Here is a 15,307-nt window from a genome sequence, read left to right as displayed (position 1 = left end):
CCCCCCCCCCGGCTCAAACACTGAAATGTTATCGGCACTGACACTGCATGAGATGCTTTGATCCTAACAATTGGCGTATTGGTCCGAAAAATGGTCGAGGTGAGCATAGTTTGGCAGAATCAAAAGTGAGTCAAATATAGCTCCTTAGATTACATTCATGTGCTACCTCAAGGCCTGTTGTCTGTTTGTATAAAATTCCGCCAAGCTTTCTAGTGGATATTTGACTGGATACTTGTCTGACGGATACTCACACCCCTAAAAGTTCAACATGCAACTGCTGTCGAATCGTCTTCTTGCTAAACATCTACTCAAATCGGCCGCTTTTGGTCCTTGAATTCCGAGCTTTTCACGATGAGCGCCAAACTGAGTCGCGAGTATTGGTCCGCATCATTACGGCGAGCATAATCAGGGTGTGGTGAACTCAAGCACATCCTGAAAATCTTTGTCCTTTAGCAAGCGAAGTGGTACCGGATGTCAATGTGATTTTTCCTGAGGTAAAATTTAAGCTTTTGGCCAACGCGATAGCATCAAGGTTGTATTGAAAGACTTTGAAGCGCCGTGTATTAAGATCGTGTAGTAAGATTCAGTAGATGACAGAGCCGCATTGCAGTACTTCTTGCTCTTTCCGCTGGTACACTCCATCCTCATCACAAACGGGTAGTCTCTCAAGCTACTTCTCGACACAATATCTTCTACCCAGAAAGCATCTGAAATATTTGCAGTCCTGAGTCGTTTGCTGTTTGGAACTCGGTGCCGTATCTTCTTGTGCCTTGGATGGAATGTACATGAAAGTCGCTTGAGCGCTTGCCAGCTTGTCAGTGTTTGGGAAACTCATCGGCTGCAAATTGACATGGCACTTCCGCTGTCGCGGCGAGGTCCAGACGTTTGCTCACCATGACAGGAAGGAGGCAGCCGACGGCATTTTGGTGAGGCACACCGGCCACAATTTTGCCATGATTGCAGCCACCTTCGCACATGCCTCGATCGACATCAGACTAGGATCTTGTGGCGTCGCTACAGGGGAGTTATCGTGCATATGAATCTCTCTAGGACATCAAAGGCAAACCCGGTATGTCGCATAGTCACTGTGGCAGTAGACACGTGACCCACTTTTAATCTCCACGAAAACCTTGAAGCTCGCCAATGTCGTTTAATGCAAACCGGAAATTATGTGCTTGTTTCGTTTCTTGAAGCATCTTGACGCTATTGATGACGAGAATCAGGTTGTCAACGTGGAGATCAACAATGATCTAGTAGTATTAAAGATCGTCCGCATCACGCTTGCAAACTTGAAAAGTCGTTTTATGAAGTCAAGCAGTCATTTTGCATGTGTAAGAAGACAATTCTCCACTTAATACTCGGATTGGACTTCAATAATGCGCGTCCGGCCACTAAACCGACACAATATGAAATTGCCATGGGATTTTTCAGGCTGGACTACGTAGAGTTGTCCGTTTAAAAACGCTTTACTTACATCCATTTGGTGAACGTTAAGCCTGTACGAAATTTGCAGAATGAGAATCAATGTAAGCTTGGCCACTGGTGTCAAGTCTCTTCGTAGTCAATGCCATACTATTGTGAAAAAGTCTTGGCCACGAGGCGTGACTTGCATCATTCTCTTGACGCGAAGCACTAATATGCTGCCGATTGATCTGGCATCTTTCGATCGTGGCCAAGTGTACAAAACTTAAATTTCCGATGTGATACGCATCTTGCCACTTGTCTGCGTCACTTGAGTTGATTCCCACTGAATCCACGACGAAGGCGGTTTTATTGAAACGGGGTTTCACGTGCCTTGATTTGAATGGTGTTGGTCACACAAGATGGTGTGATCACATAATGGTGTGGCTACACTTGAACAACAAGTCAGTACGTGGCTGGAAAAGTTAGTAGTTATACAATTTGTTAGGATTACTACACAAAAAAGGAAAACCTACAGATTTGGATACAGGCGGCTTTGCCGCAAATAACCAAAAATATAGTTCATATTTTAGCGAAAGAGTTAAGTAGCTCTGGGTTAAGGCTGTATTTACTATTGGAGTAAATGGCTCGCAATCCGCCATACTCGTCCTGGTTTCATTCAGAACGAAGGTCATCGAGCGTAACCAAAGTTCCTCTGAGCAAAACAGCTAGGACAGCCCCGCTGCACTAGCGATACAGCATAAGCGACGCGGTCATACTTAAGATCATTGCTTATTCGCCAGAACGTTGTTGGCGTCGCGTCCACGGTCTTGGTTCCCGTGTCGACCGTCTCCATCCGCATCTTTTTGTTTGTTCCAGTATCTTCAACCGTATATCCCCGCTCTTCACAACAAAAGCACTAGCGGGTTTCCAATTGATACTGAAAGCCCTCGCCGCATCTTCAGTTCTGATTACCCAATGTCGCTTCGCGACGGCTTTATTCGACAGCAGCTTGAAAACTTTCTGCGTATGTAGCTCCGCTCTGATATTTACAAGATTCGGTACTACGCTTTCGTAGCTTTTGAGCTAAACGCATAGCTATCAGATAGCAACATTCTCATATATCATCTTAGCTTTAATGCTGCTGAGCTTGGAGCTGATGTACAAGACCTCGTTTCAGTGATTACAGTTCGTTGGCGCCCCCCGTCATTTCCATGATGAATAACAGCCGCTTAATGTGAGCCTCCTGCAAATTGCAGTCGAAGGCTTGCGTGACCCAGGATTCCTCACAGTTCAAAACCACGTGATAATAGCTCACGTCCATATGGAAAAGCATAAGTTTGAACGCGATATTGCTCATCCTGACATACTCGTCGGGGGCGCAAGGGTCGGCAAAAGTTGGAGTCACCTCGCGGTTGACTACACATTAATTAGGAACTCGCCACACATTTGGCGACTCCACGTTGCATGATTATCGCCATTTATTCTGCCGTGGTATCCTGTGAGGAGGTCACGGTACTTTAGCCCATTACCCGTTGAGATTTAAGCGCCGAGCAAAGGGCTGCGAACCAAAAACACTTTTTGGATAGAATGAAAATTTAGAGGTAAAAAATGTATGGTCCTCAAGCTACAAACTAGCTGCTATTTTTAAGCCGCTCATTTTATATACTTGATTACTTTACATCAATCTTTGCCAATCAGTGAGCAGCACACAATGTTTGTCGAATATCGCACCAGCATCGCACCTGCTTGATGGTAATACGCGCATCAGATCGTATCGTATGTACTACCTATCTTCAACTCACGGAGATTAGCCATTAACCTAGAAGTGTACTCTCCACCCTTGTCACATCGAAAAGTTTTCACACACCTGATGATCTAAATTTCAGCCAGCGCGACAAGAAAACAAATTTGTCGGCTAACTCAGTCGTGGTCTTCAGAAGAAATTTGGCTCCGTAATATGATCTCACGATGATAACCGTGATGAAACAGTGGTAACCATCAAAATTGTTTGCATCAAACTGCATATGCCGCTTTGAATAACTTCGAAACTTGCTTGCATGACTTGATTAGGACTTCATAGAAGTCACACTAGTCTGCTTGCCAAGCGTACACTCATTGCATAGCTCCCACTGTCCACTGACCTTAGGTTTTACCAGCTCCATAACAATAATGAGTTAAAATCCCAACCAAGTCTAAGATTTCGGAGATACGATGCGTTGCCCACGGCATCCCAACAGCTTGTAGCGTTAGCTTCGTCAGCGTAGATGAGTTTCATTTATAGCCTAGATAATTGTTTGCATTATGTACGCTAAATTTCCTGCGAAGACCTTTGCTTCAGCAAAACATCTGTCTCGCTCAAAGTCAATGGACCTATATTTGATGAAACGTAAACAGAGAACAAATTGCGCGAAAGCTTCGAGATGTGCCAACCAGTGGTCAGCACACATTTCTTCACCCCACGAAAGTCATCATCAACATTACGGTATCACTTGCTCTAACCGCTTGCTCAACGGCGTCGTCCGCGAGGTGCACATTGACTGGATTCATTGACTTGAAATTTTTGCATACTCTCTAGAGTATGTCATGTCCTGGGTTGCACCAGAGCCAACCAGCCACACGCAACTTGCTTGGTGCACATACGCAACATCGCCAGCAAAAAGGTCTTTACTCGAATCACCCCCTTTCTAGGCAATATTTACGCGTTGCTTCGTTGTCGCTCGGCATGCTCAAAACCTTGAGCTGGATACTTGGCAATATAATGCCATTGACCCTCGCAGTAGCGACAGGTACTGCAAGTTTTTTAAGCTTGTCGCACCGTGCACCGTCTGGTCTCAGTCGTCACGAACGCTGGGTCTCATTGATGTGCGGCTTCATCGACGCTGCCACCTTGCTCCTTGCGCTTAAAGTTTTCATGGAGCAGCCAAGTTGTCTTGAGTGACACGACAATGTGTCGGCTCTTGATTCCAATGACGCGATAATAAACGCGTACGACTAGCTAAGACTGGCAAGACGACCAAGTCATTATCTCTGAATGGAGCTTCCACGGCGTCGAGCTGCTCTGCCAGTATCTTGATCTTGTCAATATGTTTCAGCTCATCGTTACCCATCATTATGACCGCGACCAAGCGACGGTGAAGAAGAAGCTTGCTCGCCATACTCTTCTTCCCAAAGTGTGCTTTCAGCCATGACCATGTACTTTGCGCAGACCCCCCTGAGAATCTTGCATCGCAATTCAGATGATAGTCATCACTTTGCGAGACTCGCCCTTGAACGTTGACCTGTCCAGCTCGGAGGTGAGATGCTTCGGCTTGACCTCTTGTAACACTACTTCCAGTAAATCGCGCTCTCTAGCACTATCTGCATCTTGAACTTCCACGTGTGGAAGCTCGTTCCTTTGAACTTGTTGATGAGTTTGGATGTGAAGTTTCATGGCAAGGGCAAAGTCGGTTTCGGAGTCAGGAAAGACAAGGCTTTGGGCTCATTGCGCAACGAAAGGTCAAAGTGAGCACTTTCTGCAAATGCAAAGTGATTAGGAAAAGGGTTTTTAGTATCCTCCTGTGTTTGTTTCCACCAAATGATCTATCATATATCTGACTGGATATAAGCTTGATGTATGCTCTTGTCAGGCAACTGCTTACATGCCTTGAAGCTAAATGTACGGTTGATGTCAAGTCGTCTTTTTTCTAACAAAAAGAACATGTCAGTCGATCATAACAAGCAACGCAACCTGGAGCGTGAGAAATGCAAACGAGCAGGTTACGACCCGATGTTTGGTATCTTTAGCAATAACAAGCTTGACGACAAGTGAGTTTCCCAGCGCAAACACATAAAAAATCGCGAATACAAACCAAGCAACGAGCGGTTGGAGACGTTTATCTCTTTCCGTCGTCATATGACAAGCAGTACAAATATTCATGCGACAATCAGCAAGACTGAAACGCCGTCGACACATAGAATGCTCTGATTATTATGATCAGCGTGTTGGCTGCGTGCCGTCTGCTATGGGAAAGAGCGTACTTAGGCCGTTTTCTTCTCATAATTTGTCGTGGAATATGATGAACAGATTTAACTGTCCAATAATTCTCAATAGGAGGTTATGATATGATGTAGGACACACGATCTCAAACTGTTTCTGAGATCTTACATAACTGAAAACACCACGACGATGGCTGGCAAGCTACACGTCACTAAGACGCAAGCGATGGAGGAACAACGTCCTCTTCTCGATAAACGTCACGTGTCTTTTCATCAATATGATGAGTCAACTCATCCTTTGTCGGGTCTTGGTGATCGATACCCGTCTCAGGATGCAAATTGTATTTCATCAGCGCTCTTCTCATGGGTGACGCCGCTCATGGAGCTGGGGAATCAGCGACCACTCGAGCACGATGATCTGTATCTTTTAGATCCAACCAATCGTGCTCATGAGGTATCTACTGAGTTTCAAGAGGCTTGGAAAAAGCAATGCAGTAAATCTTCCGACAAACCGAGTCTCTCGATGACTCTCATCTCGTGCTTTGGCGGACAAATTGCTAAGGCTGGTCTTTTAAAACTAATCCACGATATCTTACAATTTGTAGCGCCTATGTTAATCAAGCAAATCATTGCGTATTTGCAAAACCCGGAGGCTACACTACAGGAAGGCCTTCTCTATGCTGGAATTGTCTTTGTGTCTGGCGTAATGCAATCGTTTCTCTTGCGAAATTACTTTTTTCACTGTTTTGAAGCAGGAATGAGGGTCCGTTCGGCTGTGTGCACTGCCGTATACGACAAGAGTTTGGCGTTATCTGCTGCTGCTAGACAAAAGAAGACAACGGGTGAGATTACGAATCTTATGAGTATTGATGCTCAGAGATTACAAGAACTCTCGACGTACATTAATAGTGTCTGGTTTAGCTTTTTTCAAATTACGGTAGCGTGTTACCTTTTGTGGAGACAGATTGGTCCAGCAACGTTTGCTGGAGTAGCAGTTATCATCTTAATGCTTCCAATCACAGCTGGAATATCGAAACTCATGCGACGATTGCAGTTGAAACTAATGGAAGTGAAAGATGAAAGGATCAAAATTTGCAATGAAGTATTAGCCGGAATGAAAGTTATCAAGATGCAAGCGTGGGAACACTCATTTACAAAACGTGTGTTGGAATATCGAAGCGAGGAATTAAGCAAATTAGGAACGTATATTTATGCGCGTAGTGGCTCTATGACGCTCTTTTCAGCAATCCCTTCGTTGGTGACGGTGGCATCATTCTATGCGTATGTAAAGCTGGGCAATACGCTAGACGTGGGCACTGCATTGACATCGCTAGCACTATTTAACATCCTCCGATTTCCGCTCTTTATGCTTCCGCAAGTACTAAACGCGATCGTGGAAGCAGGTGTGAGTATGGACCGCTTAAGCTCGTACTTGCGAGAAGAAGAACTTGAGAAGGTCGGACCCGGAGATCTTGACAGCGTCGGGATTCGAGTGAGAAACGCTGATTTTACGTGGGATACAGCACCCAACACGTCAGCTACGAACTTAAACGAAAGGGACAGCTTGTTGCTCGATAAAGAAGATAAAAAGGGGCCAATTCTACGTGATGTTTGCCTAGAAGCTCGTCCAGGTGACTTGATCGCTATTGTTGGCCATGTAGGTGCTGGTAAATCGACGCTGTTAAGTGGAATCCTGGGAAATGCTCGCTGTAGTAATGGGGACGTTTGTCTCCGTGGATCGGTGGCGTTCGTTTCTCAGCAGCCGTTTATTCAAAATGCTACTGTTCGCGAGAATGTGTGCTTTGGTCTCCCGTTTAATGAGGAAAAATACACTGAGGCGCTGCGTGTTAGCTCTATGGTGAAAGATTTGGTCAGTCTACCGGGAGGAGATATGACGGAGATCGGCGAGAAGGGCATCAATCTTAGTGGTGGACAACGTACTCGCGTGGCTCTGGCCCGTGCTGTATACCAAGATGCTGATATCTATCTATTAGATGACGTTCTGTCGGCTGTTGATAGCCATGTTGGCAGTGACATTTTTAAAGAATGCATCAAGACATGCCTTAAAGACAAACTTGTGATACTTGTGACCCATGGTCTGACATTTTTGAGCGAATGCGACACGATTATAGTGCTCGAAAACGGTTTGATTAAGGAGAATGGGACCTATGATGAACTGATGGAAAAAGATGGTGGACTTTTGATGGACCTTGTAGAGAAGTACAAAGATCATGATGAAAGTCACGAGCCTCATAAGACTGAGGAAGAGGTAGTGGTGGAAGAGTTAGAGGAACAAGAAGAGGATAACCCGACACCTGAACGACTCGATCGTAGATTGAGTCGTGCATCCATGCGAAGTGAGCGCTCTACAAGTGAAAATGCCGGGGATACGCAGTTAATGACAGACGAGGACCGATCGGTGGGGGATGTACCCTGGCAAATTTACAAAACGTGGATTATGGCGTTTGGCGGCATCTTTGCTGGTCTATTCGTGATCATCATTTTTATTGCCACCCAGTGTGTGAGTTTGGTGTCCACGTGGTGGCTATCATATTGGTCAGAACACTCGCAATCAGAAGATATGAGCGACGAGGAAGCAAAGAAGTCACAGATGTATTACGTTGAAATCTACATGGCTCTTAATTTAGTGTACGGTGTGGCACTCTACTTTCGTGCTCTAGCCATTTACAAAGGTGGTCTACGTGCAAGCAAATCACTTTTTCAGAATCTTCTTGCTCGAATCTTACGTGCTCCCATTTCCTTCTTTGACACGACGCCTACGGGTCGAATTGTAAATCGGTTGTCCAAGGACGTGTATACTGTGGATGAAAGTATTCCTGCTACTTGGAGTATGCTTTTGAATACTTTTTTTAGTGTTTTGGTGACGCTGGTGACCATTTCATACGTGACTCCGATGTTCATGATCATTTTAGTGCCCGTGTTGGTGGGATATTATATTTCACAGCGATACTTTATCAAATCCTCCAGTGAGCTACAACGTTTGGATTCTATAAGCCGCTCCCCTGTATTTGCTTTGCTATCGGAGACTTTAGATGGATTGCCAACGATTCGTGCTTATTGCGCTGAATCTCAATTTTCTACAAGGAATAAAGAATTGATTGACCGCAATCAGCGTGCTTATTTTTTAAACTTTGCCGTGAATTGCTGGCTTGCGCTTCGTCTTGAATTTGCCGGTACGTTGATTGCAGCCTTTGCTGCATTAGCTGCTGTATTGGCACACAGTGCCAACCCGGAACGCGGAGCAGCTTTTGCCGGGCTTGCTGGGGTATCGCTTACATATGCGTTTAGCGTCACACAATCTTTGAACTGGTCGGTTCGTATGCTCAGTCAACTTCAGACACAAATGGTGTCGGTCGAACGTATCAAAAACTACACTGTTATGGATACGGAAGCTGAGCTCACGAGTGTAGGCAAATTTTCGTCTGCTCAGGAGTGGCCATCGGCTGGTGAGATTGAGTTTCGTGACGTGAATTTACGTTATCGCCCAGGCTTGCCCCGTGTTTTGCGCAACTTGTCGCTCTTGATTCATCCTCAGGAAAAGATTGGTATAGTCGGTCGTACGGGTGCTGGGAAATCGAGCCTCGTAGTAGCTCTCATGCGTCTTGTGGAGCTAGACAGTGGGTCAATTCTTATTGACGGCTTGGATATTGGCACAATAGGACTGCACGAGCTACGTAACAAGATCTCTATCATCCCTCAGGACCCTGTCCTCTTTTCAGGTACTGTGCGTAGTAATGTGGATCCATTCGACCAGTACACAGACGAGCAGATTTGGACATCTTTACGTCGAGGGCATCTTGCACATATTGTGTCGGCATTGGATAGTCCAGTGGATGAAAAAGGCTCAAACTTTAGTGTAGGAGAGCGTCAGTTGTTGTGTATTGCTCGTGCACTACTCAAGCGCTCGCGCATTATTCTCATGGACGAAGCCACGGCCTCGATTGACACGGAGACGGACCGCAAGATTCAACGCAGCATTCGTGAGGAGTTTCGTGACTGTACGTGCCTTACGATAGCGCACCGAATTAATACGATTCTTGATGCAGATCGTATCTTGGTCATGGAACGTGGTGCCGTGGGGGAATTTGATACGCCTAAGGCGCTACAGAAGAAGCAAAATGGATTGTTTAAGGCTTTGGTAGAGCATTGGAAGAACGAAGGAAAGTAAACAAGCTCTTCGTCTTGAAGTTATGACATTTAGTTTAACAGAAAAATCAATAACTTACTCTTTTCTTACATTATTGAAAGTCTAATTTATATAGCGACGGTTCATCACAGTCACGAGAAGCAAAGTCATGATAGGAATCACTGATTCAGATGAGCAAGAAGATCATAAACAAAATATTTGTGTAGATGTGGATGAAGCTATTTATCTACTGACAATGCGACATCCTGTATTTTATGATGATGAAGCATTAAAGTGGAAATGTTTGATCCCAGCAAAATCAAGTATTGACACTATGTTTGGCAAGGTGACTCATTGTATCTATACATTAAAGAGCTTTGACTGATCTGTGAAGATGAATTAAGGTTGTTTACTTGGCACTTCGTAGCTATGATGGTGTCTTAATTTGTTCTCATCCATTTGGCACGGCATACTTAGTTGTACGTCTAAGTTTGAAAAGAAGATTATGATTCTGGTAAGCTTACTTGTTCATCTAGGGTTTGAATATTGTTCAAACGCGAAAGGTAATTCTTGAGAAACAATAGAACATTCAACGCTGAGTAGTACGATATTGCAGGGTAGTTTTCTGGATTCAAAAGTTAAGTCTTGGGAAGAACAATCACTCGAGTTGATTCGACGATTGGATCTTCGAGGTAGCTTAACGGATCCGATGATAATGACACATTTAAGTCGAGGGATTGGAATGGATGTAAGCAAAAGCTTTGGACGTATGACAAGCATTAAACAGCAAGATTCACCTTTCACAACTTCTAGCGCTTTATTACGACTCTATCATTGAACGGAAATCATCTCACTGATGCTGAAATTATTCCTTTCGCTTACGAACTTGGACATAATAGATGTTTGCTAGAACTCACGCTTAGTTATAATGCTATTGGAGAGATTGGATCAGCTTCGTTAGCCAAAGCACTAGCAACGAATTCGAGTCTTCAATTACTTGATTTGACGCACAATCGAATAAGTAAAGATGGCATTATACCATGGCTTGGAGATACAATGCGTGTCAATCGTTCTCTTCTTGTACTCAAGCTAAGTCATAATGGAATCGGAGATAAAAAAGCTGTCGAGCTTTTCCAAGCACTGTCACCAAAACCTCTAACAGAAGAAGAAAGACTGAAAGTACAACTTGCAAAGCGTCTGAAATATGCACTGACGAATACTCGCTCCGTAGAATCATACGGCGAAAAAGATCGTTTCAACTCGACACTTCAAACACTTCTGCTCAGCAATACGGGCTTATCAGACGAAGTCTCAGCTCCTTTGGCTCATCTACTGCGTTATACGTGTTCTTTGACGCACTTGGATATTTCTTGCAATGAGTTTACAAGTCAAGGAAACGTTAACATTGCTCGCGGCTTGCAACAAAATACATCGATACGATATCTAAATTATCGTGAAAACAAACTGGATGAAGTGGCTGCCTTGGCAGTACTGGGGGCATTAAAGTCTCATTCAGTTTTAGAAACTGCATTGTTTCAAGATTGTTTTGGCGCTGATACGACAGTGGGAAGTGCATTGGCTGAGCTGATTGCAAACACACAGTCTCTTACTACACTTGACTTGGTAGGAATTAGTTATGCAATGACGAATATTTCTGACAAGCTGCTTTTTTTGCTGCTAGAGTTATTGTTCTTTGAAACCTATTGAAGCTGTTAAACTCCATACAGCTTTAGCTGACAGCACAAGCCTTCGCAGTATCGATTTAGTACGATTCATATTGCATTTGGTTTCTATGTGCCAAACTTACGTGTGTAGACATGCTCAGGAATCAATTCGGATAACGCCGCAGCGACTTTGGCGACGTCATTACAACAAAATACAACATTGACATTTGTCGATTTAAGTTACAACAAAATCACCTTGCGGGGTTGCAAGCTGCTTCGAGATGTTATTGCTCATCGAAGCAATACATCATCACATTTGGTATTGTCTCTAGAAGGCAACACGGGCGAAAAATGTCCCATCGGTACCATTGTCACAGGTGGAATGAGGCCCGTAAGACTGCTACGTATATAATGAGCCTCGCTACGTGTGGCGTGTAAACCATTACTTTGTAAGGTTTTCACTGCAATGTAACAAAACTATCGATCTAACTACACTTTGTTTTGCGTTATCATTAGCCCGTTTCTCGCTATTCGTTTGCGCTGTGAAAGTTACAAGTCTTAATATCAAATCAGCAATCTAATTAAGCTAATTCTTGGCACCTATTCATCTCTTGACCAACGCGAAAGCTCACTATTTTACACGCAGTGTCGTACTGATTTTTGTCCAATTCCTACGTATCGGCAGATCTTGCATTTTTAGTCTTTGCTGTCTCTGCTTCCTTCTGATGCAGGTGATGCTCGATAATGTCGATTTGATTCGTCCTGACATCATCCACTTTGTCGACCACAAGCTGCATTTGTTTATCTTTCCTCGGAAATCGTTGAAATCGCTTTTGGAATTCCGTCATCTGCGGGCAAATAAACAAATTATAAATTCTCATCGCTTTGCTTCTATCATTTGTCAAGCACTCACATCAGTAACTCCAATAGCAATAGCAGCTCCGCCTATTAGGACCCCGCAACCTGTGACCGAGACAAGTGTCACGCCCAGTAAAGCCTTCCAAGCCGCTATACTAGGTGCTTGTGGCTTCTTTAACTTAAATTTATGATCCAAAGCTAAAGCATCGATAGATTTTATGCTCTCTCTTTTCAACACTGACATGTTTTTTTTCTCTTCCTTTTCTAGCGCTTTCGTCTGTTTCGTCATCCCATGATAGAAACCTACACCAGTAAATATTACACAAAGTTTTGACTTCAATTAAACGATCTAACGGTATAATATTTGCACACCTCCGCTTAAAAATACCGCAGATACCAGAAGAACTGCCGTGGACACCACATTATGAGCTGGTTGCTGTTCCTCTTTGTTGTTCATTAATAATGACCAGAGAATAAAGTAGTAATATCGAATTAATATCACTGAAAGTGATAGAATATTCCTTAGTCTAAATTTCCAAATAAAAATGACAACTTGTCACATGCAGCGTCAAATGCTCTTCAGATCTCGTCGCTTTGTCAGCTCAAAGCGAACATCCAATTGTTTCGCATTGCTTCCAACTTCTCTGCAAGTATTTTATGAGCTAAATGGCCACTTTCTCGTGCCTTACAACTTTCAGGTTCCACAATCTGAATATCTTAATTCGACCCATAATCCCTGGCCAAAGGAGACACGCGGTCTTAATTTGGGTCGCATACTCCGTAACTTTGTTCATGCTTCGAATACTGAAAGATCTATGAAGATCCAGAGTGTGCGCATGCAACTAGACGGTATCGGATTTCCAAAACTTCGTGACTGGAATCAATTTCAGTGGGAAGAGGTGACACTCCCAGCTCTAAAGACATATAAGCAGATTATAGGGAATTTATCTGTCCCGCGCAAGTTTATTGTTCCTGAAAGAGATCAACAATGGCCAAATGCAACGTGGGGACTGAAACTAGGCGCACATGTGAATACTCTGCGCCAGAGTCGAGAGAAACTAACGGTACAACAGGTTCAAGACCTTGCAGATATCGGATTTATATGGACAGTAGCAGATTACAAGTGGAATGATCTCTTTATGCCTGCATTGCAGCATTATCGAAAACTATATGGTCACTCTCAAGTTCCTCAACATTTTGTAGTTGAAGCTGACAAGGAAAGCAAATGGCCGACACATTTAATTGGGTATCGACTTGGCAAGGTGATTAATTCAATTCGGTCGTCGTTAGCGTTGACGGATTATGTGCGGCAAAATAGAATAGAGTTAGAGAAGATGGGATTTTATCTTCGTAGCACCGACCACAGATGGCAAAAAGTTATTCTTCCAGCTTTTCAAACGTATTATCAAGTCTACAGAAATTGCAACGTGAAACGAGATTTTGTTGTGCCTGAAAAGGAGCCATGGCCACTATCAGTCAGGGGCATCAACCTTGGGATGATTGCGCAGAACATTCGATACCGAGGAGATTATTTTCTGCAAGTTGCACGAGACTATGAAACGCTTGAAAAGATTGGATTTGTATGGAGTGCTGCTGCATTCAAGTGGCAATATGTAGTGCTGCCAGCACTAAACACATATGTGCATCTGTTTGGTAATGCTCATGTCCCTACTGACTTTGTCGTACCATCAAACAATCAATGGCCAGAAAGATCGCACGGTTTTAAACTAGGGGCTTTTGTCACATGCCCAAAGAGGAGAGAAAGATTTACCGACTATATCGAAATTGACCGATTGCACTTGGAAGAACTTGGATTCTTTTGGTCGTCTTTTACTCTAGACAATTGCAAGGATAATGGCGGGATTGAGTTCCTTATAGAATAAAGAAGAACAGCAAATTCGGTACTTAAAACCTAAGTGGTAAGATTCATTAGTAATTGAATGCCTCGATACTCTATATCAATTCCAATTATTCTCGACGTCTCTTGTCAATGTTTTTCCACATAGAAGACGATGGCTTCTCTACCATACGCTCAGTGGCGCTATTTTCTGCAAGACCTCGGTTGCGCAACGTGCGTTCGCGTCCCTGACGTGCCATTGTGCTGTATCGCGGCAAGTAAATGCCTAGTACACTTGCAATACCCACAAGTGAGATACCAAAGCCCACGATAACTGCTTTGTCTTTCTTCATTTGTCGAGTCCCAAATTTTCCCGGACGTACCATATAAATGGGACAATCAATGCACCTCTGCATCGCTATCATTCTAAGATGCATTTAAAAAGGTTTTGAGAAAATGTGAGCTTGCCTCATTAGTCAGAAGCAATTACAATTCATTCAGAAGTTCCAAACTGAAGGTATATGTGTCGTTTCACATGGATGCTATGTAATGAAGTAAGCGGCTAGTATAAGGCAAGCAAAAATATCGCGTTAAGATGCAATGCATACGTATCAGATCGATAATGAAGTCTTCTGAGCTCAAAGTAACTCGTAATTATTTCTATAGAAACATTCTCACCTTTGCTTTCTCCGGTTTAAAAAACAAGCGGTATCAAATGACACAGCTCGAAGCTTGACAACGTAAAAAGCAAAGATGACGCTAACTATTTCTGGAGATAGCGAAAAGATCTTGACCACTTTACGGCGCTGATTGACGATGCTACAATGCAAATTGGTTTTGATTCTACCCCCTGGCATTTGGTTTTCTTTTGTCCAGCGCCTTCAAGCAATAACGTCTAAACACAGAGATGGGTGCGACTTTCAATGGCACTGTCGCCGTCGTCATCTAGTACATTCTAGGCAAAATTGGAACTAACCGGCTGCAAAAGACATATAAAACTCTCCAACTTATTGTAGAAAGACAAATTCTCCTCTAACAATACGACCTTGGAGGTATCACCTACCGACCTGATTCATATGAAAGATTACAAATGGCGCTTGGTATTGTTGAATCGAGATACAAGGGCCAAACAGGCGGGCATCACAGAATGATATTATGCGACTGTTGTTTCAATAGCGTATTGTGTATAGATTCAGTAACGCAGCTTTAATATTGAACTTTACTCCCTCTTTTTTTGATCGGCCACATAATTTTAGGCCATAAGCCTCACGACATCTACTAATTTTCAAGAAATATCTCATAGAGGTGCTAACCGATGGCGAGCAGCTAAAATTAGGAAACGTCAAGGAGAGGGTGACGACGAGCGTGCAAGAAAAGATATTACAGTTGTTAAGATGTCTTGTGGACCAGACAGATCGCCTA

The 15,307-nt window shown here is 43.5% G+C and overlaps 6 protein-coding genes across 6 annotated transcripts; 3 read left to right on the top strand and 3 right to left on the bottom strand.

Moving 5' to 3' along the window:
- Positions 1 to 4,934: 4,934 nt before the first annotated feature.
- Positions 4,935 to 5,437, bottom strand: PHALS_15352 (uncharacterized protein). Its single transcript, XM_024724557.2, has one exon. It carries the CDS (start codon positions 5,354 to 5,356, stop codon positions 5,105 to 5,107), a length of 252 nt encoding a protein of 83 aa, XP_024575422.1. The 5' UTR covers positions 5,357 to 5,437; the 3' UTR covers positions 4,935 to 5,104.
- A 132-nt stretch (positions 5,438 to 5,569) lies between these two features.
- PHALS_09116 (atp-binding cassette superfamily) lies at positions 5,570 to 9,568 on the top strand (the record flags this gene model as incomplete). Its single annotated transcript, XM_024724556.1, has 1 exon — positions 5,570 to 9,568. One exon carries the CDS (start codon positions 5,570 to 5,572, stop codon positions 9,566 to 9,568), a length of 3,999 nt encoding a protein of 1,332 aa, XP_024575421.1.
- A 127-nt stretch (positions 9,569 to 9,695) lies between these two features.
- Positions 9,696 to 11,771, top strand: PHALS_09115 (protein nlrc3; the record flags this gene model as incomplete). The annotated part of the gene is made up of 9 exons (XM_024724555.1): positions 9,696 to 9,872; positions 9,931 to 10,005; positions 10,063 to 10,089; positions 10,143 to 10,274; positions 10,340 to 11,149; positions 11,208 to 11,291; positions 11,342 to 11,552; positions 11,607 to 11,639; positions 11,707 to 11,771. The coding sequence occupies 9 exons, from the start codon at positions 9,696 to 9,698 to the stop codon at positions 11,769 to 11,771; spliced, it is 1,614 nt and encodes a 537-aa protein (XP_024575420.1).
- Positions 11,772 to 11,861: 90 nt separating this feature from the next.
- PHALS_09114 (uncharacterized protein) lies at positions 11,862 to 12,505 on the bottom strand (the record flags this gene model as incomplete). The annotated part of the gene is made up of 3 exons (XM_024724554.1): positions 11,862 to 12,038; positions 12,104 to 12,351; positions 12,421 to 12,505. 3 exons carry the CDS (start codon positions 12,503 to 12,505, stop codon positions 11,862 to 11,864), a joined length of 510 nt encoding a protein of 169 aa, XP_024575419.1.
- Positions 12,506 to 12,593: 88 nt separating this feature from the next.
- On the top strand, positions 12,594 to 13,931 carry PHALS_09113 (Helicase-associated; the record flags this gene model as incomplete). The annotated part of the gene is made up of 1 exon (XM_024724553.1): positions 12,594 to 13,931. One exon carries the CDS (start codon positions 12,594 to 12,596, stop codon positions 13,929 to 13,931), a length of 1,338 nt encoding a protein of 445 aa, XP_024575418.1.
- Positions 13,932 to 14,016: 85 nt separating this feature from the next.
- On the bottom strand, positions 14,017 to 14,322 carry PHALS_09112 (uncharacterized protein; the record flags this gene model as incomplete). The annotated part of the gene is made up of 1 exon (XM_024724552.1): positions 14,017 to 14,322. One exon carries the CDS (start codon positions 14,320 to 14,322, stop codon positions 14,017 to 14,019), a length of 306 nt encoding a protein of 101 aa, XP_024575417.1.
- Between the last annotated feature and the right edge of the window lie 985 nt (positions 14,323 to 15,307).

The sequence above is a fragment of the Plasmopara halstedii genome (assembly GCF_900000015.1).
Source record: "Plasmopara halstedii genome assembly, contig: Scaffold_350, whole genome shotgun sequence".
Lineage (NCBI taxonomy): Eukaryota > Oomycota > Peronosporomycetes > Peronosporales > Peronosporaceae > Plasmopara > Plasmopara halstedii.
This window is presented reverse-complemented; position numbering and strand designations above follow the sequence as displayed.